The sequence below is a fragment of the Cervus canadensis genome, chromosome 20 (genome assembly GCF_019320065.1).
Source record: "Cervus canadensis isolate Bull #8, Minnesota chromosome 20, ASM1932006v1, whole genome shotgun sequence".
Lineage (NCBI taxonomy): Eukaryota > Metazoa > Chordata > Mammalia > Artiodactyla > Cervidae > Cervus > Cervus canadensis.
This window is the reverse complement of record NC_057405.1, coordinates 56,570,674-56,591,798: the sequence shown is the minus strand read 5'-3', so window position 1 is coordinate 56,591,798 and position 21,125 is coordinate 56,570,674. Positions and strand designations below refer to the sequence as shown.

General features: G+C 38.0%; 1 protein-coding gene and 1 pseudogene across 1 annotated transcript in view; one reads left to right on the top strand and one right to left on the bottom strand.

Annotated features, from left to right (window-relative positions):
* OSTM1 (osteoclastogenesis associated transmembrane protein 1) overlaps positions 1-14,898 on the top strand; it is a 42,343-nt gene extending 27,445 nt beyond the window's left edge. The window contains exons 4-6 of the mRNA XM_043439454.1: positions 2,947-3,111; positions 5,462-5,627; positions 12,829-14,898. Of these exons, the coding sequence (XP_043295389.1) occupies positions 2,947-3,111; positions 5,462-5,627; positions 12,829-12,884 (387 nt within the window). The 3' untranslated portion in view covers positions 12,885-14,898. The remainder of the gene's footprint in view (positions 1-2,946; positions 3,112-5,461; positions 5,628-12,828) is intronic.
* On the bottom strand, positions 10,453-16,400 carry LOC122422788 (annotated as a pseudogene).
* Between the last annotated feature and the right edge of the window lie 4,725 nt (positions 16,401-21,125).

Sequence of the window (21,125 nt, the reverse complement as noted above, 5' to 3'; positions counted from 1 at the left end):
GTGTTTACAGGTAGCTTTTCTGGGAGGCTGGACTGTCTTGATGGGTGTGGAGACTGCTTGTTGTGGATGGCCTTGCAGGCATGGTGGGGCTGTTTTGCCGGCCCCTTGCATCTCTAGATGCAAGACTGTGGTGCCAGCTAGTTTCCCTGGGAATGGTGTGATAGCTGTTGCACAGCCTTCCCATGAGGAGATGGGCGTGGCATGCCTGTATAATTTACAGTGCTCTTCAGGGGCCTGGGTTTACTGTCTGTTCTTGAGTCTCTTCAGAAAACAAATCAGGAGACAGGCACATGCTGATGTCATCATCTTCCCAGAATCCTGCTTCCTCATTTGTTTCAAACATCACAGGGCTTTTTTATTGTTTGGCTGTGCCACCATTTGGATTGGGAAGATCCCCTGAAAGAGGGCATGCAACCCACTCCAGTATTCAGTATTCTTGCCTGGAGAATCTCATGGACAGAGGAGCCTGGCAGACAACAGTCCATGGGGTCGCAAAGAATTAGACATGACTGAGTGACTAAATACAGCAGCACACACATGCCACCATTTAGTCAGTCAGTCTTTATATTGATGGAGATTCTTGTTTGGTTCAGTATTTTACTGTTACAAACAAGGACAGTCCTTTTGGGGTGTCAGTTCAGTTTAGTTCAGTCACTCAGGCATGTCTGACTCTTTGCAACCCCATGGACAGCAGCATGCCAGGCTTCCGTGTCCATCACCAACTCCTGGAGCTTGCTCAGACTCATGTCCATCGAGTCAGTGATGCCATCCAACCATCTCATTCTCTGTTGTCCCCTTCTCCTGCCTTCAATCTTTCCCAGCATCACGTCTTTTCCAATGAGTTACTTCTTCCCATCAGGTGGCCAGAGTTTTGGACTTTCAGCTTCAGCATCAGTCCTTCCAATGAATATTCAGGACTGATTTCCTTTAGGATGAACTGGTTGGATCTCCTTGAAGTCCAAGGGACTCTCAAGAGTCTTCTCCAATACCATAGTTCAAAAACATTAATTCTTTGGTGCTCAGCTTTCTTTATAGTCCAACTCTCATATCCATACATGACAACTGGAAAAACCATAGCCTTAACTAGATGGACCTTTGTTGGCAGAGTAATGTCTCTGCTTTTTAATATGCTGTCTAGGTTGGTCATAGCTTTTCTTCCAAGGAGGAAGCATCCTTTAATTTCATGGCTGCAGTCACCATCTGCAGTGATTTTGGAGCCCCCAAAAATAAAGTCTCATACTGTTGCCTTTGTTTCCCATCTATTTGCCATGAAATAATGGGACCAGATGCCATGGTCTTCATTTTTTGAATGTTGAGTTTTAAGTCAGCTTTTTCACTTTCATCAAGAGGCTCTTTAGTTCCTCTTTGCTTTCTGCCATAAGGGTGGTGTCATCTACGTATCTGAGGTTCTTGATATTTCTCCTGGCAATCTTAATTGCAGCTTTGTGCTTCATCCAGCCCGGCATTTCACATGATGTACTCTGCATGTAGGTTAAGTAAGCAGGATGACAATATACAGCCTTGACGTACTCCTTTCCCAATTTGGAGCCAATTTCCATGTCCAGTTCTAACTGTTGTTCCTTGACCTGCATGCAGATTTTGCCCTTGACCCCCAGACTGGCTGGAGCCAGAGGTCTCCAGCTGTCTGCTGTCCTGGCCCCATGTGTCTTTCCGAGGTCCAAACTGTCCTCTTCCCCTGTTTCTTTGGAGGACTGCCTGACTGGCTTGTGGTCAGCTGCCTCTGCCCAGCACTCAAGCTCAGATAAGCTGCAGTTCCCCCTTTTGGAGTTACTCAGAGCAAAGAAAGACCCATGGACAGATGGACATGACAGCCACAAGGTCCTCAGAGGGAGGGCACGCTGGCTTTGGGGTCAGTTGTGGTTCTACTTGCCCTTGGCAGGGCTGGTGGTATTGTCCATGTTTATCTGTCTGGTAAATTCCTAGAAGTGAAACTGCAATGTCAAAGGATATGTACATTTTAAGTTTTAATATAAATGACAAAATTATACTCCTCTGTCAAGGCATTGAGCTCAATTTTTGATTGAACATATTTAGCTAAATGTATGTTTGTTCTATAAAAAACAGGTGATGGGCTATTTCTTGTGGCAGAACTGAACAGAGACTGAGTTTCTCTGTCAGATGGTGAGGGTAATGTTGTAGAGGCTCCATCAGCTTGATTTCTTTAATTTTTTTCTTTTCTCTTTCATTCCAGCAGTCAGTTAATGTTATTTCTTCAGGCTCCAAGGTAAAGAATAAATGGAATAGAAAACAAAAGTGTGAACTGTTTAGCAAACTTGTTCTTGAAATAATAAGTGTTAGTACTAGAAGTGGAAAAGATTAAGATCCACTAACTTTATGTCTTATACTCATTATCTTCATTTCAGGTTATACAACCCATTGGTATTAGTCCCTTTTTGTTGGCCAGAAAGGCCTGGATTATAAGCCTTGGGGTAAAGAGGGCTGGGGATTTTAATAAAGTCCTCTTTGTCTCAATAAGGTAGACTTCAGTGTTCAAGTTCAGTACAGGCAGGAACATACTTTATTTGGTGAAAGTAGGATAGATAAGGGCAGATGTATAAATGACAAGATAACTTAGGAAATTTTTGGTATATAGGTATCATTAATTTGGTGTATGAGGTAGTGTTGTTCTCAGTTAACAGTGACTAGTGCTGTCATTTTCAAAATTCAGGGGCAACTAGAAAGTGCCAAATATTTTGCTATGTGTTATACATCAGTCTTTATTCCTTGGGAACTATAATACAGGTAAGGGTATCCCTACTTTATAGGTGATAAAACCAAGGCTCACGGTGGTTTAGCAACCTTCCCCACATCACAGCTCAGCACTTTAATGTACTCTATTTTCTTCTAGGAAATTTAATTCAAACTCAATGTTTAGTGTGTGTATTACATGCATAACGTGTATCACATGTGCCTTTGACATTTTAGGGGAGCACACACAGTCTTCAGTTAAGAAATTATTCAGAAGTATGCAAAAACTGTCGTGAAGCATATAAAACTCTGAGTAGTCTGTACAGTGAAATGCAAAAAATAAATGAACGTGAAAGTAAGGCTGAATTTGGAACACATTTATGCATTGACGTGGAGGATGCAGTAAGTACTTTGCTTGTGAAACAATATATGTTTTGCAGTGTTGAATATGCCTTCAGTGTTATTATTAGAATCTGCATATGCTGTCTTCAACCAGAAATAACTAGTCGCTAAGTAAAGTTTTAGAATATCCTGATATGTAAAGCTAAAATGGAAATTAATCAGATACTTCATCAGCAAGTTGATAATGTAGTATATTTGGTTCTTTTTATTATAGTTGATTTACAATATTATATTAGTTTCAAGTATACAACATAGTGATTTAATATTTTAATCAATTATACTTCATTTATACTTTTTGTTTTTTAAATTTGATGATGAGTGTCATTTTCAGAGGTATGGGTATTGTTAAATGTTTGCATTTTAGTTTGTTTGTGCACTTGTTACTAATTCAGGAAGTCTGTAGGTTTGTTGTTACTATGTTTCTGAAGCCATTCCTCAATTACTTCCTATCCTCTTGCTTTATTTCTTTGTATCTACTACCATCTGAAAAGTTTTGTTTCCTTATTTGTAGTCTTTCTCTCCTGACTAAAAAATATAAGCCTCAGGAGGACAAGGACTTCATGTCCTTTTTTGTTCACTGTTCAGTTTTCTAGAATAGCGCCTGGCAAATAGCAGGTCCTTAGTAACATGTATGGGTTGAAAGAATGGTCAACAAAAACTCTTCTCCATTGAATAGCCTGCCTTTACATGGGGTACCACTAGATGGCGATCATGCCTTTTTATGGGAATGTGATGCCTGATTATTGAAGTGTTAGAAGAAATTGAAAAATTATTGGCAAAAAGCAGATAATTTGTGGTCAAAATTGGTAAACGTAATGTTTGAGAATGATGAGTGTGAATTATAGCAGCTTGAGATGAACATAGTGGATCAGTAATATTTAGAATGGTAAAAAGCACTTAAGATGGATGTACCATGGGGATTTTTGTTCATTACTGCTGTTCCTGATGTTTAGAATAGTCAATACTTGGCTTTCTAGTAGGTTCCAAGTAAATAATAAATATCTTTTTAAAAGAATTTTTATATTTTTAAAAGAATTTTTATGTTCTCTTTAAAAGAATTTAAAAGAAAACTTATCTTCCAATAAAAAAGAATAATAGTCTTTAATTATTTTAATAAAGAAGAAAAATGAATATTGGTTCTATGACATAAGTTGGATTACAGAAGAAATCAACATGACCAACCTATTTTAGAACATTCATCTTGCAATAAGCAAAAATTACAACAAACTTATAAGGTACCATTTGTAAACTCAATTAAACAAAATTGAGGCAGGAACAGTTTTCTACATTAAATTGGACAGTTCCTTTATATCATTTAGCCTGTTTGACAGAAATCATGAGCTTAATGAATGCGAGGTACAGTAGCCCCTAAGTATATTTAAAGCATGCTGCTAAATAAGATGTTAATATTGTCTAATAAGAACTTCGCAGGTGGCACTAGTGGCAGAGAACCCGGCTGCCAGTGAATGGGATAGATACTGGTTCAGTTCCTGGGTTGGGAAGATCCCTGGAGCAGGGCATGGCAGCCCACTCCAGTATTCTTTCCTGGAGAGTCCCCACGGACAGAGGAGGCTGGCGGGCCACAGTCTATAGCGTCACATAGAGTCTGACATGACTGAAGGGACTTAGCACACATGCACACATTGTCCTAATAAAGTTTCTGTGACTCATTAGATGCTACATACTTAAAAAATTACTTGCCGTGAGTATGAATCTTTCATAATATATTAGATAAGAGGTTAAGCATTTCATAGATACCATCTCTTGAAGAGAAGCCTTATAAAAAAAAAGAGATGCCTTATAAAGTTGATATTTTTATTTCCATTCTAAAAATATTGCAACAAGCTCAGTGAGATTACATAGATAACATATGAAAAAAAATATTTTGTTTTTGTGACACTTCCCGCCCAGTTTTATTGAGGTATATTTGACAAGTAAAATTGTTATATATTTAAAGCGTACAACATGATGATTTGATGTACCCTGTGAGGGAATTCCCAGAGTCAGGTTAACATTTATCACCTCACATAGCTACCCTTATTAAGTATTTTTTAATGAACGAAGCACAGGCTAACTATATTTCTATTGATGCAAATTCTGTTTGAAGTCTGTGAAAGGTTGAAATTCTTTGGACAGTATTATGAATTCTGAATATGAGATTTTTGTATGGGTATAAATTTATACAGTGACTAATTGTGAACCAGCTTATTTCCCCACAAAAAGAAATTGTCCTCAACTGTTAATAATTTTTTAGTCTAAATTCTGGGTTCTTGTTATTAACAAAATAATTATATGAATTTGAAGACAAATTAAATGAAAAACAGAGTAACAGTATTTGTTATTGTTTCAGATGAATATTACTCGCAAACTTTGGAGTCGAACTTTCAACTGTTCAGTCCCTTGCAGTGACACAGTGCCTGTAATCGCTGTTTCTGTGTTCATTCTCTTCCTACCTGTTGTCTTCTACCTTAGTAGTTTTCTTCACTCAGAGCAAAAGAAGCGCAAACTCATCCTACGTAAGTTTCTTTTTATGATTATTCTTTTACTTAGATAAAAATCTGTATTTAAAAAAAAATCTAAGCCTGCTTTAGAAATGATATATACTCTGAGAGCTCAAGGTATATTAGCTTGAAACAGCTGTCTTCTTCAAATTTTACAACTCTGTTCGCTAATGGAAGAGATGTGTAGGCTTATAAGTGAATTTATAATCAAACTTTAATATACAATATCTTTCAGAAGCTTTATTGAGAAAGCTAGATTCCCTGGAATAAAGTTGACAACAACAGCAATAGCAACAAAGGCTTTGCAAACCTGAAATTGCCATAATAGGTAAATAAATAGGAGACCACTTTTAGGCCCATTTGCAGAACTACCCATGACAGAACCACCGGACAAGCAGCAGGTAGGGATAAACTGTAGTTTGCACAGAGACAGTTTGTTTATGAACAAATTGGAATTGTAGTTGCAAGAAAGTTATTTGACATATGGCATATACTCAGTATGTATTAATTCCTTTCCTTTCTCCCTATCAAACAGGGCAGAGCAGAAAAAGCACTAACTAGAAGGTTTCAAGTAGCCAAAGAAAAGTGACTTCCAAGTCTCATATGTTTCTTCTGTATTATCAGAATGAAAATATGGGTTTATCCCTGAGTAGTTTTAGTATTTTTAAAAGAGGATATTTTCTGGAGAAAAACATCAGGCTTTTTTTCTCTCAAATATTATTCCTAGTCTAGGAACCTGTGATATAAAATTTCTTTCCCTGTAAATCTTTTTCTGGCATTTCTTCATGATTTATCTAACTTCACTTCTAATTTGACTTTAAAAAAAAAGATTACTTGTAGATCAGTTTGCACAATTCAAAGAGTTTATCATGGGTGTATTTAGTAAAGTATTTTGAAGATTGTCAGAATTCTGTAAATATGTCATAACTCAGTCTTAAAAGCACTTATTTAGAATAATAACAAAACACTGCAGGGACCTCACTGTTGAGAAACTATTTTTCAGGGCTTCATGTACCTTTAAAGTTTAGCATTGTATTTGTTTTGCAAATCTATTTAACGCTGCAGGAGACACATACTACTTCTGATCAGTGTCTTTGTTTGATTGGATTAAAGATTTACTGAGCATGGCCTCTACCAGAACAAGACCCAGTTTCCCTCTCAGTCAGACTCTCCCATCAGGAAGCTTCCATAAGCCTCTTATCCTTATCCATCAGAGGGTAGACAGAATGAAAACCACAATCACAGAAAACTAATCAAACTGATCACATGGACTACAGCCTTGTCTAACTCAATGAAACTAAGAACCATGTTATGTAGGGCCACCCAAGACAGACGGGTTACGGTGGAGAGTTCTGACAAAACGTTGTCCACTGGAGAAGGGAATGGCAAACCACTTCAGTATTCTTGCCTTGAGAACCCCATGAACAGTATGAAAAGGCAAAAAGACAGTATATTGAAGGATGAACTCCCCAGGTCAGTAGATGCCCAGTATGCTACTGGAGAACAGTGGAAAAATAACTCCAGAAAGAATGAAGAGACAGAACCAAAGCAAAAACAACACCCAGTTGTGGATGTGACTGGCGATAGAAGTAAAGTCCGATGCTGTAAAGAAAAATATTGCATAGGAACCTGGAATGTTAGGCCCATGAATCAAGGCAAATTGGAAGTGGTCAAACAGGAGATGGCAAGAGTGAACATCTACATTTTAGGAATCAGTGAACTAAAATGGATTGGAATAGGTGAATTTAACTCAGATGACCATGACATCTACTACTGTGGGCAGGAATCCCTTAGAAGAAATGGAGTAGCCCTCATTGTCAACGAAAGAGTCTGAAATACAGTACTTGGATCCACTCTCAAAAACAACAGAATGATCTCTGTTCGTTTCCAAGGGAAACCATTCAATATCACAGAAATCCAAACCTCTGCCCCAACCAGTAATGCTGAAGAAGCTTAACTTGAACGATTCTATGAAGACCTTCAAGACCTTCTAGAATTAACACCCAAAGAAGATGTCCTTTTCATTATAGGGGACTAGAATGCAAAAGTAGGAAGTCAAGAGATACCTGGAGTAATAGGCAAATTTGGCCTTGGAGTACAAAATGAAGCAGGGCAAAGGCTAACAGAGTTTTGCCAAGAGAATGCACTGGTCATGGCAAACACCCTCTTCCAACAACACAAGAGAAGACTCTACACATGGACATCACCAGGTGGTCAATACTGAAATCATATTGATTATATTCTTTGCAGCCAAAGATGGAGAAGCTCTATACAGTCAGCAAAAACAAGACAGGGAGCTGACTGTGGCTCAGATCATGAACTCCTTATTGACAAATTCAGACTTAAATTGAAGAAAGTAGGGAAAACCACTAGACCATTCAGGTATGACCTAAATCAATCCCTTACAATTATACAGTGGAAGTGATAAATAGACTGAAGCTGTTAGATCCGATAGACAGAGTGCCTAAAGAACTATGATCAGAGGTTCGTGACATTGTACAGGAGGCAGTGATTAAGACCATCCCTAAGAAAAAGAAATGCAAAAAGGCAAAATGGCTAATTGAGGAGGCCTTACAAATAACTGAGAAAAGGAGAGAAGCTAAAGGCAAAAGAGAAAAGGAAAGATATACCCATTTGAATGCAGAGTTCCAGAGAATAGTAAGGAGAGATAAGAAAGCCTTGCTCTGTGATCAGTGCAAAGAAATAGAGGAAAACAACAGAATGGGAAAGACTAGAGATCTCTTCAAGAAAATTAGAGATACCAAGGGAACATTTCATGCAAAGATGGGCTCAATAAAGGACAGAAATGGTATGGACCTAACAGAAGCAGAAGATATTAAGAAGAGGTGGCAAGAAGATACAGAACTATACAAAAAAGATCTTCACGACCCAGATAATCATGATGATGTGATCACTCACCTAGAGCCAAACATCCTGGAATGTGAAGTCAAGTGGGCCTTAGGAAACATCACTATGAACAAAGCTAGTGGAGGTGATGCAATTCCAGTTGAGCTATTTCAAATCCTAAAAGATGATGCCGTTAAAGTGCTACACTCAATATGCCAGCAAATTTGGAAAACTCAGCAGTGGCCACAAGACTGGAAAAGGTCAGTTTTCAGTCCAATCCCAAAGAAAGGTAATGCCAAAAATTGTTCAAACTGCTGCACAATTGTGCTCATCTCACACACTACCAAAGTAATGCTCAAAATTCTTCAAGCCAGGCTTCAACAGTACGTGAACCTTGAACTTCCAGATGTTCAAGCTGGATTTAGAAAAGGCAGAGGAACCAGAGATCAATCAAATTGCCAACATCCGTTGGATCATTGAAAAAGCAAGAGAGTTCCAGAAAAACATCTATTTCTGCTTTATTGACCATGCCAAAGCCTTTGACTGTGTGGATCACAACAAACTTTGGAAAATTCTGAAAGAGATGGGAATAACTGACCACCTGACCTGGCTCCTGAGAAATCTGTAGGCAGGTCAAAAAACAACAGTTAGAACTGAACATGGAACAACAGTCTGATTCCAAATCAGGAAAGGAATACATCAAGGCTGTATATTATCACTCTGCTTATTTAACTTATATGCAGAGTACATCATGTGAAATGCCAGGCTCAATGAAACACTGGAATCAAGATTGCTGGGAGAAGTATCAGTAACCAAAGATACACAGATGACACCACCCTTATGGCAGAAAGCAAAGAGGAACTAAAGAGCTTCTTAATGAAAGTGAAAGAGGAGAGTGAAAAAGTTGACTTAAAACTCAACATTCAGAAAACAAAGATCATGGCATCTGGTCCCATCACTTTATGGCAAATAGATGGCGATACAATGGAAACAGTGACAGACTTTATTTTGGGGGGCTGCTAAATCACTGCACTTGGTGACTGCAGCCATGAAATTAAAAGACGCTTGCTCCTTGGAAGAAAAGCTATGACCAGCCTAGACAGCATATTAAAAAGCAGAGACGTTACTTTGCCAACAAAAGTCCATCTAGTCAAAGCTATGGTTTTTCCTGTAGTCATGTATGGATGTGAGAGTTAGACTATAAAGAAAGCTGAACACCGAAGAATTAATACTTTTGAACTGTGGTGTTGGAGAAGACTCTTGAGAGTCCCTTAGACTGCAAGGAGATCAAACTAGTCAATCCTAAAGGAATCAGTCCTGAATATTCATTGGAAAGACTGATGCTGAAACTGAAACTCCAATTTTGGCCACCTGATGTGAAGCACTAACTCACTGGAAAAGACCCTGATGCTTGGAAATATGAAGGCGGGAAGAGAAGGGGATGACAGTGTCTGAGACGGTTGGATGGCATCACCAACTCGATGGACATGAGTTTGAGTAGGCTCCAGGAGTTGGTGATGGACAGGGAGGCCTGGAGTGCTACAGTCCATGGTGTCTCAAAGATTCGGACACGACTGAGTGACTGAACTGATCTGAACAGTAAGAGTTCATCTGGTTACACAAGTCACAAATCTTGTCTCTGAATTTCTTTTAATGTCTTTCTATTTTCTTAATTCTTTTTCTTTTCTTTTATTTGCCCATTCCCATATTCCCTTCCCCACTCCTTTCAACTCATCAGCAAATACTGCCAGCCCTATTTCCAAAAATATATCTTAAATATATTGTCCCTTATCAGCACTAATTCAGGGGTCCCTTGACTGATACCTGTACATTAATTTCTTGACCCAATACAATCCATTTTCCATATACCAGCTAGAGTGAATTTTTAAACACAAATTTGACCATGATCCTCTGTGTACCTGTGTACCTGTTGCACCTAGAATAAAATACAAACTTATTCTAGGGTCTATTCTGCAAGCTGCATGTGATCTGATTCCTATCTGCCTTCCTAAACTACTTGCATGCACCTCTCTCCATACTCATGATGCTGTATGTAGGTTTCTTCTCCTCTCAGACACCAAGTTCATTCACATTGCCTTCCTTCCAAGGCTCTTTTTTTTTTTTTCCTTCCAAGGCTCTTATATTTGCCCTCCCTACTTTCCTTGACTGGCTTCTTGTCGTCCAGGTCTTAAGTCAAAGACTTAAGAGACCTTTTATGACCATCCCCCCAACCTAAGAATACACCCTTCTTTTAGTTCTTATATATCATCTTTCTTTAATAGCATATAATTGCTGTGTAAATTAACTTTTCCACTTATTTTCTACCTTATTTGTTTGTCTACCGTGACTCAACTGTAAGTTCCATCAGAAAATGGATTTCATTTATCTTGCTCACCTGTATCACCAGCATCTAGAAAGTACATGGCCCATAATAAATGCTCAAAAATATTTGTGGAATAAAAAAACATTATACTTAAAGTTAGCAGTTCCTAGAGTGTGTTCCTCAAAATGCTAGTCCTGTAAAATTCCTTTACATGAGCTTCATAGTGTACCTGAACGTTAATTATATCCCCCAAACTTGACAATAGGACCTTTGCATAATACCTATTAATGTTTTGCAGAAGCATTGTTTATGAATTAAATGATGAATTTAAGGAAATGCTAGCATAAGCAAATAATTCTTGTGCTGTTACTTCATGGAAATTTTAATTTGCTTTTCTTTATGCTACCATTTTATACATTCCCATTCATCAAGTCCTATGGGAACTAGGGATTTAAAAAGGAGCATGGCACAACAGATGCCCTCAAAAAATATCCTGACCGTAATCCAATCATTACAACAAATGTAGTAGAAGTACATAAACTGTGGTTGGACTGCAGAGAAAGAGAAGATGCACTCGGCATTAGGGATGTTGGAATTTACCATTAGATGATCCCTGGGGTAGTTTTTGGATATTGTGAAGATTTATCAGATAGAGAATAAGGAAGCAAAGAAGTTACAGTTATATGTGGGTGTGTGCCTGCTATATCGATTCAGTCCTGTCCGACTCTGTACCGCTATGGACTGTAGCCTGCCATGCTCCTGTCCATGGGATTCTCTGGGCAAGAATACTGGAGTGGGTTGCCTTGCCCTCCTCCAGGGGATCTTCCCGACCCAGGGATCAAATGTGCATCTCCTGTGGCTCCTGCATTGTAGGCAGATTCTTTACCACTGAGCCACAGGGTAATGGTTATATGTACTCACTGGTGTTGCTACCTGATTGGTTTAATGAATTTGGTAATTAAAAACTAGATTATATTTAATAATTTAAAATTTAAAATTTTAATTTCAAATTAAAATAATTTTAAAATTATCAAACAACATAATTTTAAAAAAACATTTTGATTAAGTTTGCTTCCCAAATCCACTGAAGGCTTAAGAAGACTTTATCTTAGGTTGTTTTTTAGTTTAAGTTCCTTTTAAGTTTAGGCTGAAGCCATACACTGGTCCGAGGAAGTCATGTAGTCATCTTGCACTTTAGAGTGGTCAGGGCAGACCCTGATAGAAACTAGAATAGTCATTCTCATCCTTGGCCATACATCAAAGTTGTCTGCAAAGCTTTCAAAAAACAAAAAGAAAAAGCACAATCAGATGCCTGAATACTAAATCATAACCTCTGTTCTAGTGTTGAGAACCTCTGAAGTAGAGAGATTCCTTAGTTTTCCAGTATAAGTTACCTTCGCTATGACATGGTTGTTTTTTTTTTTTTTGGCATGGTTGTTTTTAATTTCTGGAACATGAGAAACGTGTTTAACTATAAGAACAAAACATATTACCTAGCCAATAACCATGATTTTCTTTATTAACTCTAATGACTCAGTCCTATCAACACCATAATCAAAATTGACTGTATATGTTTTATTAGCAGCCATTTATGTGCAGTGTGTGTAATATCCAACTCACTTTTCTTTGTAAACCATTTAAAACTTTTTTAAACATTGCAGAGTTATTTCACTGAATTCTTTCAAGAGAAACTTAGATTTGGATTTCTAGATTAGACTTCTAAATATATAATTTTATTATACTTTATAGCACTTCCATTTTTTAACTAGAGTACTTTCTAAAATATTTAAGATTGTAAGATTCAGAATGACATAACTTGTCTGTTTTATTTGGTACTGCTTCTAACAAAGTCATGTGCTTCTAGCAAAGTTATGTTTTTGAGTTTAGTAGAAAAAAACAGATGTAGATTTAATTCTTATAAGATTGAATAGATTCAGGTTCAAACATAGAATTAATAGATGAACACTGTAGTTTACATAAAATAATGAATTATCATGTTTGGAGAATGAAATTTAAGTTAAAATATAATACTTTTGATTTATGTAGCGAAACGTCTCAAGTCCAGTACAAGCTTTGCAAACATTCAAGAAAATTCCAATTGAAACCTACAGAATGGAGAATCAGCATCTTATCCCATGGGTGAATGGTGGAAGACACAGCTTGGTCAAAAAGAAGATAAACTGTGATTTGACAAGTCAAGTTCTTAAGAAATGCAAGGACTTCAGATTTATTTTTAAATAAGAATTTTCCATTTTTCTTTCCTTTTCCACCCCATTTTTAAGGGTTTGGGTATTTTTAATTTCCAGGCATAGCAATGTTGTCTATTTTAAAGTGTATTTGTTAAAATAACAAAAGATGCAAGAACAATCTTTGTTTTATTTTGTAGACATATTGTTACTGAGACTTCCCGTATCTCCTTGGTTAACATAGTATCTCAAATAGCAAAGTTTTTGAAAACTAACATTTAAAAATTAATCAGTTATAGCAAAGACTTTGAAAAAAATGTACTTGCCAAAAAGTAGCAAGTCCAAAGATTAAATTTCTCATCACTGCAGTGTTATTATCACATATATTTAATATGTCATATATTACAATTAATATGTAATTCCATCTCTAGTTTCCTTAAAGTCATTTTTGAAACCACTAATTACAAACCTCCCAAACAATTTTTAGAACTGGGAAGGCACATTACATTTATCTTTGTAAAAAGATTTATGATAACTGGTTTCTTACTTGACTTTTATAAATAGTATTTTACACCTTATTTTTGCCTTTATTTCATAAGTAATTTGAAATCACTGGACTGCTTTATTATATTCAGGGCAAGATGGATTCTTTTTTATACCAGGGATTTGCATTGTGAAATATTAAGTTATTTGGCAATTTATAATTTATTACTATTTTAAATCAAATGTAGCATTGTCACACTGTATTTAAATTGTGATTTTTTTTTTAAATAGGGATTTTCTCTTGGAAGATATGAGGAGTTTTGGAAGAGAGGAAAAGGAGGAGTAAAAAAACCCTTAAGATTCAGAAAATAGGAACCTGAGGGGATGCTCACTCTAAGACTATTGAATGGTTTATACTGCAGGCATGAGTCAGTAGAGTCTGATACAGAAAGCAGTTCAGCTAAGATGATGCTTATTTTTTTCTAAATTATTAATATCAAATGAAGGTGATACATGATTAAAATGAAGTCAGATATCTCACAGTTGAAAATGAATTCCTTTTTGAAATGTTTATATAAACCTTTAAAAAAAAATTCAAAATTGTTCACGGTTTCTTCCCTCAGGTATTTTAGGTGTTTCATTTGTTAATTCCTTCTCGCCATCTTGGTGGATATAGGTTTTCTTTCTTTCCTTTTTTTTTTTTTTTTAGGCTTTGTTTTAAATGTTGAAAATATAAAGGCTGCTCTATATAGAAACGAGAATTTGCTTAATTGGTACAAGAATCTGAATCCCTTCATACACTGTAAAATGTTCTTATAGAGAGACAAGAAAATGTTTTTTATTATTTTTTAAAATGTTTACCATATATACAGAGTGAAAGAGAAGGCTCACTCTTGGATATGTAACATATCCAAAAGCTGTTACAGTTTTTCTAGTCTGCTGTGATCTATTTAAAATGTGCTGCTGTTTGTTCTGCTGTTACTGTTCACGCTGCTAATGCTAATAGCACTATCTTGATTTGAAGCATATAGTTGAGGGCCATTGAAAGCAATCCTTCATTAATGCAGATAAAATCAGTTTACATGTGCAAAGTAACAAAATGGCATTTTCGATTCTGTAAGAAGTGACTCTTTGAGCATCTTTTAATATTATGTATTTCTGAAAACCCTGGCTTTTGGATATGGCTGCTAATAAGCACTTTACAAAAGAAAAGGCATCCCTTTAATATTTTTCTGGTTGAGTCATTGCTCTTTAGAAGTAGCATCAGCAATAGATTTCAAAAATAAGTATTAAGCACTATGCTAAAGTGTGTAAATATTTCATTTGTAAAGTCATATTGAAAAATTCTTTGCATAGTTCTGAATTCTTAGATTCATAGTATATGTGTGTGTACCAGAATATCTTTAGTTTTTTGACACTTTGAAATAAAGGAAATAGCTTAAAGAAATTGAAGTGCTGTATTTGATTTTTAAATACATTTTTTTTAACTTCACACATAACTGAACATCACATTTCAATTTTCAAGTATTTTCTTTTTTCTTTTTTTTCACTACAAAATAATTTTTATTTATTAATTTTATAAATAAATAAATACATTTTATAAATAAATAAATTTTATTTATTAGTAAATTTTATTTCTTAAACACAGCTTCAGCCTCCTATATACAAGCACACATACTCCTGACTACCCTAACTAGGGGACCCTTTTCTTCTCCCTTGCCTTGCGAACCTCTTCTGTCAGATCTTTAAGATACTGGATCTCCTTGGCCAAGGAATCTGCCTTCTCTTTCAGAGCCTCATTCTTCTTTTCTAGCTCTTTACATTCACCAGTGAGAGCCTCCTGTTCTGCCCTCTTCTTCTGGCAGTGCCTAGTGGCTGCTGTCTTGTTCTGCTCCATTTTCTGCAGCTTCTTGTCTAGCTTCTCACCCTTTACTTTTGCTGCTACCATCTTCTCTCCAGGAGGGTCGTAGGGTTTGGGGCGGGAAGAGCCACCGAGGGCACCTGGAGATCGCAGGCTCTTATTTGGAGAGCCCCTGGAGGTGGAGGGGCTATGCTGGGGAGAGCCCAGAGAGGAGTCAGGGCTCATACAGAGGCCACGATCATTATCTGAAGGGGCATCCTCCTCCTTTATGCACTGAGGGATCACAGTAATGCCAGTGGTGGAGTCTGGCTTGCTATCTCCTTCAGAGATAACCACTTCACTGCATAGCTCTAAACTAAAGGAATGATCTGGAGTGGAAGACAGGGCCCTGGGGAAGGGGGAAGAGGTTGCAAGAAAGTGAAGGGGGCACCCTGGTCAATTGTTGGTAAACTTTCTGGAAGATGGCCAATTGGGTTCACTATGGGGGGGGCGGGGGGTGGCTCCTTGTTAGTCGCCTGGAGTAGGGGATCAAAGAGATCACACGGTGTCATCCAACGTGGCCAGGAGCTCATCTGGCATGGTTTCCAAGTCATCCATACTCAACAGGGTATCATTAAAATCAAACTCCTTCAAATCCATTTTCTCCACCATCCAATCTGTCCCGGAGAAAGCATCCTCCTTGCTGTTGTCTGAGAAACTGACCAACCCACCCACAGCCAGCCCCTCGGAGGAGCCTGCCTTAGCCTTGTCGCAGGAGAACCCATGAGGTTTGAAGTGCTTGGCCACCTCCAGGTAGTCATCCAGGGGACCTAAGCTCTCTTCAGCCCCCAAACCCGACAGGTCGAAGGGGGGACACGAAGTCCCTCACGAACACCTCGCTGCTCAGGAAGCTCATCTCGGCCATGTTGCGAGCTTTTGGTGCTTAATTCGAGGAATGTGCTTAATTCGAAGGTGTCTGTCGATTACAGCAAGGCTGCTGCTGAATGCCCTGAAAAGCGCCACGGCTTAAGCCGCTGGGGGGTTGCCGCTGCAGAGCCTGGTGCTGCTGCCGCCGCTGCAAAGGCCGGTGCTGCCAAGGCACTGCTGCCTCTAAAGCGCCGAGGTGGCCGCTGACCCTGGGGGGAGCGGGAGGAGAGACGGTGCGCACTTGCCGGGAGGAACTACATCTATAGGCGGGAGGAAGAAAAAAGGGCCAGGTATTGAGTTTCAATATGTACTTTTGAAAGGACAAACTGGGACTTCCCTGGTGATGCAGTGGTTAAGACTCCGTGCTTCCACTGCAGGGGACACAGTTCAGTCCCTGGTCAGAGAACTAAGACTGAACATACTCTGTGGCCAAATTAATTAATTTTAAAAGTACCATCTATCTTATAACTTTGCTGCAAATAAATATGTACTTTTGGATGAAGATGATGATGATTTAGATTTGATAGGTAGAAATAACATCAGCTCTCCCACAGTGCAACTCTAAATCAATGAATAACAGAGTTTAGTTGGTAAATGTTACTTCTGTGGGGACACTATTTTCTAATGTTTCACAGATGGGATCTGTTTTCTAGTGCAGTGTACTCCCTATAAAGTGAAATGTTTTCCCAGAACGTAGGGGTTAGGGGAGCTGACTCTCCTCATGCAGTTGAAAATCCACATATAATTCTCCAAACTCAACTTCTAATAGCTCACTGTTGACCAGAAACCTTACTAATAACATAGTCAATTAACACATATTTTGTATGTTATATGCATTATATACTGTATTCCTACAATAAAGTAAGCTGCAGAAAAGAAAATGTTATTAAGAAAATCATAAGGAAGGAAAATACAAATATAGTACTGTACTATATTTGTCGATATGTTTATGTCATCTGTTTACAAGATGAATTGTCTGTCAGTAATTACATCAATATTGTCTCATATGGTACAAGACACTATAGATGTTATTTGTATTACTAAAGATCCTACATGCTACAGCTAAAGATCCCATGTGCCATAACTAAAGACCCAGTACAGCCAAAGAAGTAAATAATGATAAAGAATAAATTATAATGTTTCCAGAAGAAAACATGGAGATAAAAAATTTTGAAACTACAAATGGGAGGATAGGAGATACAGATGAAACAGTGAGAAGATTTAATTTAAAGTTCCTGAAGCAAAGAAGAGATAAAAATGGAACAGAAACAATTTTTGAAAAGATAATAGCTGAGAATATTCTGAAAACTGGTGAAAAACATGGTCACACATTAAGAAGTCCAAATAGAATTTAAAACAAACCCCCAAACCTAGTCACATTCATAGTAAATTAAAACTAAGGAGAAAATCATACAAACAGCTAGCGAAAAAAAGGCTTACCTTCAAGAGAGCAGTAATTAAACTTATTGTTGGTTTCTCATGAGAAATAATGAAAGCCAGAAGGCAAACTGAATATTTTCAAAGTGCTAAAAGAAAGTAACTGACAATCTAGAATTCTATGCCCAGCAAAAAGTGTTCTTCAAAATTAAAAGGGGAATAAGGCATATCTGGGCATAAAGGCTGAGAGAATTATTACAAACAGGCCTGCATTAAAGGAAATGCTAAAGACAGGTCTTCAGGCAGAAGCAAAATGAACTTAGATAGAAACCCAGTGATGTAAGAAGAAAAGATTAATTAAAAAGATAAAATAGGTAAGTCTAAATAATTATTGACTGTATACAACAATAATGCCCTGTGGGATTAAAGTATACATAATGAAAACAACAATGGCATAAAAGTCAAGGTCAGATTCTTGGAGTTAAAATGTTTTAAGGTATTTGCATTATCTGGAAAATTTCAAGTAGGTACTGGTAAATAATTTTGTTTTCTTTAAATTAGACTTAAGGTGCATTCTGACTCAGATCCAATTTCATTCCTTTCATGACATCTTTTATGATTTTCTTCTGCTCTTGACTCTTCATATTAAAGAAAGCAGTTTGTCATAAATGAAAAAATAAGGACTTTAGAATCAGACCTGGGATTAAACTCCTGCTTTTCGCCTTTCTTGAACAAATGGGAGGTACTAATACTGGCCCCACGAGATTATTGAGCAAATTACATGAGATTAGGTATATGAAGAGCAGTGTGCAATACCCCACTGTGGTATTAAGTACTAAGTAGTACTTCATACTGCTTAGTAAGTAGTAGTCTTTTTCTTTTTGACAGTAGTACTCACAAATTGCAGTACACAATTTGGCACTTGATTAGACACCTTCTCACATTGTTTCTTAGGTTTCTTATGTTTGGGATTATTATCCCTCCTCTCCTGACTAGACTAATCTTTTCCAGTTCAAGGACTATATCTCCATTTCCTCTTGTACCCGGTCAATGAATGATTTTTGGAGTCAGGGTAACACTTTTTTGAAGAAAGTAAGTGGAAAAACACTGTTTCCCTGAACTACACACTGTTTTGTAGCAGATACACTCGGAAGGATGTTTGAGACCTTGAAGAAAAGTCCTTCAACTGCCCTTGAAAAATATAAATGGTGAAAACACAACTATTTAATGGAAAGAGAAAAGTGCTATCTTACCATTCAGGAACCCTCCAGTTTAAGCACTGAAGATTCCAGGCTGGAACCAGTGCCAAGGATCACAGATTGCTGCCATTAAATCTAGCATCTTAAATTGCATACAATACCTTTTCTGGGCAAGAGTTCCATCTGCTTAATCTCTACTAAATGAGTGTATATTAGATCTGACTCTTGAAAAATACCAAGTTAAATCAGACAGTTAAAATAAAACCAACATCATGCCCATAACTGGTTTAATTTATCTTTCCTTTCAGTAATCCCACACATTACCTACTTATTTGCTGTAATGAACATGCCATTCAGCTAAAATAAGATTAACTGCTTAAACCGCAGCATTACAGGCAGAGAACATTAATGCCGCTTTGTGTTTCATTGTAAGATTCAGCAGTTAAACGATATGGTGTTGTCGTTTCTTCTTTTGTAATCAAGATGGTTTCACTTAGGGTTAGTGCTCCCCAGCCAATTCTCCTGATGGAACATTTGAAGCAGCACATTTCTCTGTCTAGGTTACAGCCTGGCAGCAATAGCAACCTTCAGAATCAAACCTGTTGGCCTCATCAGCACTCAAATTGCATCGCTCTTTGTGAAGCCCCCCTCTGCTCTCACAGTGATGAAAATCTTGCCTGCCATGCAGACTGTGGAAGGAGAATTGGAAGGGGGCTTGACCATGCTTCTGGAAAATAGCACTGTGATGACTCAGGTGTGATCAGAACTGAGAAAATTAACCCGAGCGTCCCACAAGTGACTGTACACTTGGCTGTTCTCTGTATCAAGGTCAAATCCCATTTCAACAGATTTTTCTAGATGATTCCAGCCCCACTTATCTCTCATTTCTTTGAGCTCTAATTGTAATCATAGTTCTCCCTACATAACTTAAGGCTGATTATTTACTGATTTATATAATTCCTATCATTGTTCTATAGGGGCTAAGATTATCACTTCAGTTAGACTGCAGGCTCTCAGAAGTCAGGGACTAACATTTGTATGGTCCAGACCCCCAAAGAAGGGCTCAGTAATTGCTCCTTGACAGAAGGAAATAACCTGTGTGATGTGACCCTTTATGACTCTACGTGGATAGTTCAGGGTGGGGACCATCAGCCTCAGCTGAGACTGCAGGGCACCCCATTCTCATCATGGCTTCTCCTCTAGGGAGTATGTTCTGTTTTCATGGTTCATCAAAAACAAAGGGAGTCAACATGGTGACCAACAGATTTTCCCATCCATTCATTGATTTATTCCTTCAGTAAAGGTTTATTAAGCACCTATTGTGTGCTAGTGGGTTTCCCTGGTATAAAGCATAAACTGTAGTTGGTAAAGAATCTACCTGCAAGGCAGGAGATGCAGGTTTGATCCCTGGTAGAGAAGATCCCCTGGAGAAGGAAATAAAAACCCACTCTAGTATTCTTGCCTGGGAAATCCCATGGACAGAGAACTCTGGCAGGCTACAGTCCATGGAGTCACAAGAGTCGGACACGACTTTGAGACAAAACCACTATCACCACTGTGTACTAAGTCTTACTTCTCAGCACTCTAAGAACTGAGAAACTTCTTGCTGACTATTTTGAATGAAATGGGGGAAAACAGTTTAAAAGAACTAGAAGAAAACTTCTCTATTCTTAGACACTTCCCTTCAACCCCAACTTTTGAGCAGGAGCTCACTTCAGTAGAGTTTCCTTTTCCGTGTTTATTCACCACTTCTTCCCGTTCTCGTCTCTCCTCCTACTTAAATTGTTGTGATGGTTGGGAGGGTTCCTACACTGCCTCCCTGGCTGTGACGATAGCCGGCTATTGAATTTTCTTGTGTGAAACTGGTTTGCTCAGGTCTCTGTTGTGCAGACTGCACTTGCTATGTTGGATGGGTTCCAGCATGCTCCTCTGGCTAGGATTTAACATGAATCTGGATTCCTCGGTGGGCAGGAAGAAGGTGGGGAGGGAAGGGGGAGATTAGGTGGGTTCTGCCCCCTCTGCCCACGGCTTCTGGTGAAGTCTTAATCTGTCTTGGATATACCTCCACCCCCAGCCTAATAATTGTTGACCAGGTTTTGACTCTTCCAGGGAAAAACCAGAGCCTCGATTGCCTGGGAATCATCTGAAGCTGGTTGGGGAGTATCAGAACAGCCGCCATCTGAGCTGGACTTCTTGGGAAACCTGAGGTCATGCCCTTGACAGCTTTGAGACCAATAGTGATCCACCCTACTCCCTTGCTTCCTTCATTTTCCTACTAGAAATGTGGTTATACTAGAAGGATCGATTTAGAATCAAGAGGGATCTTAATCA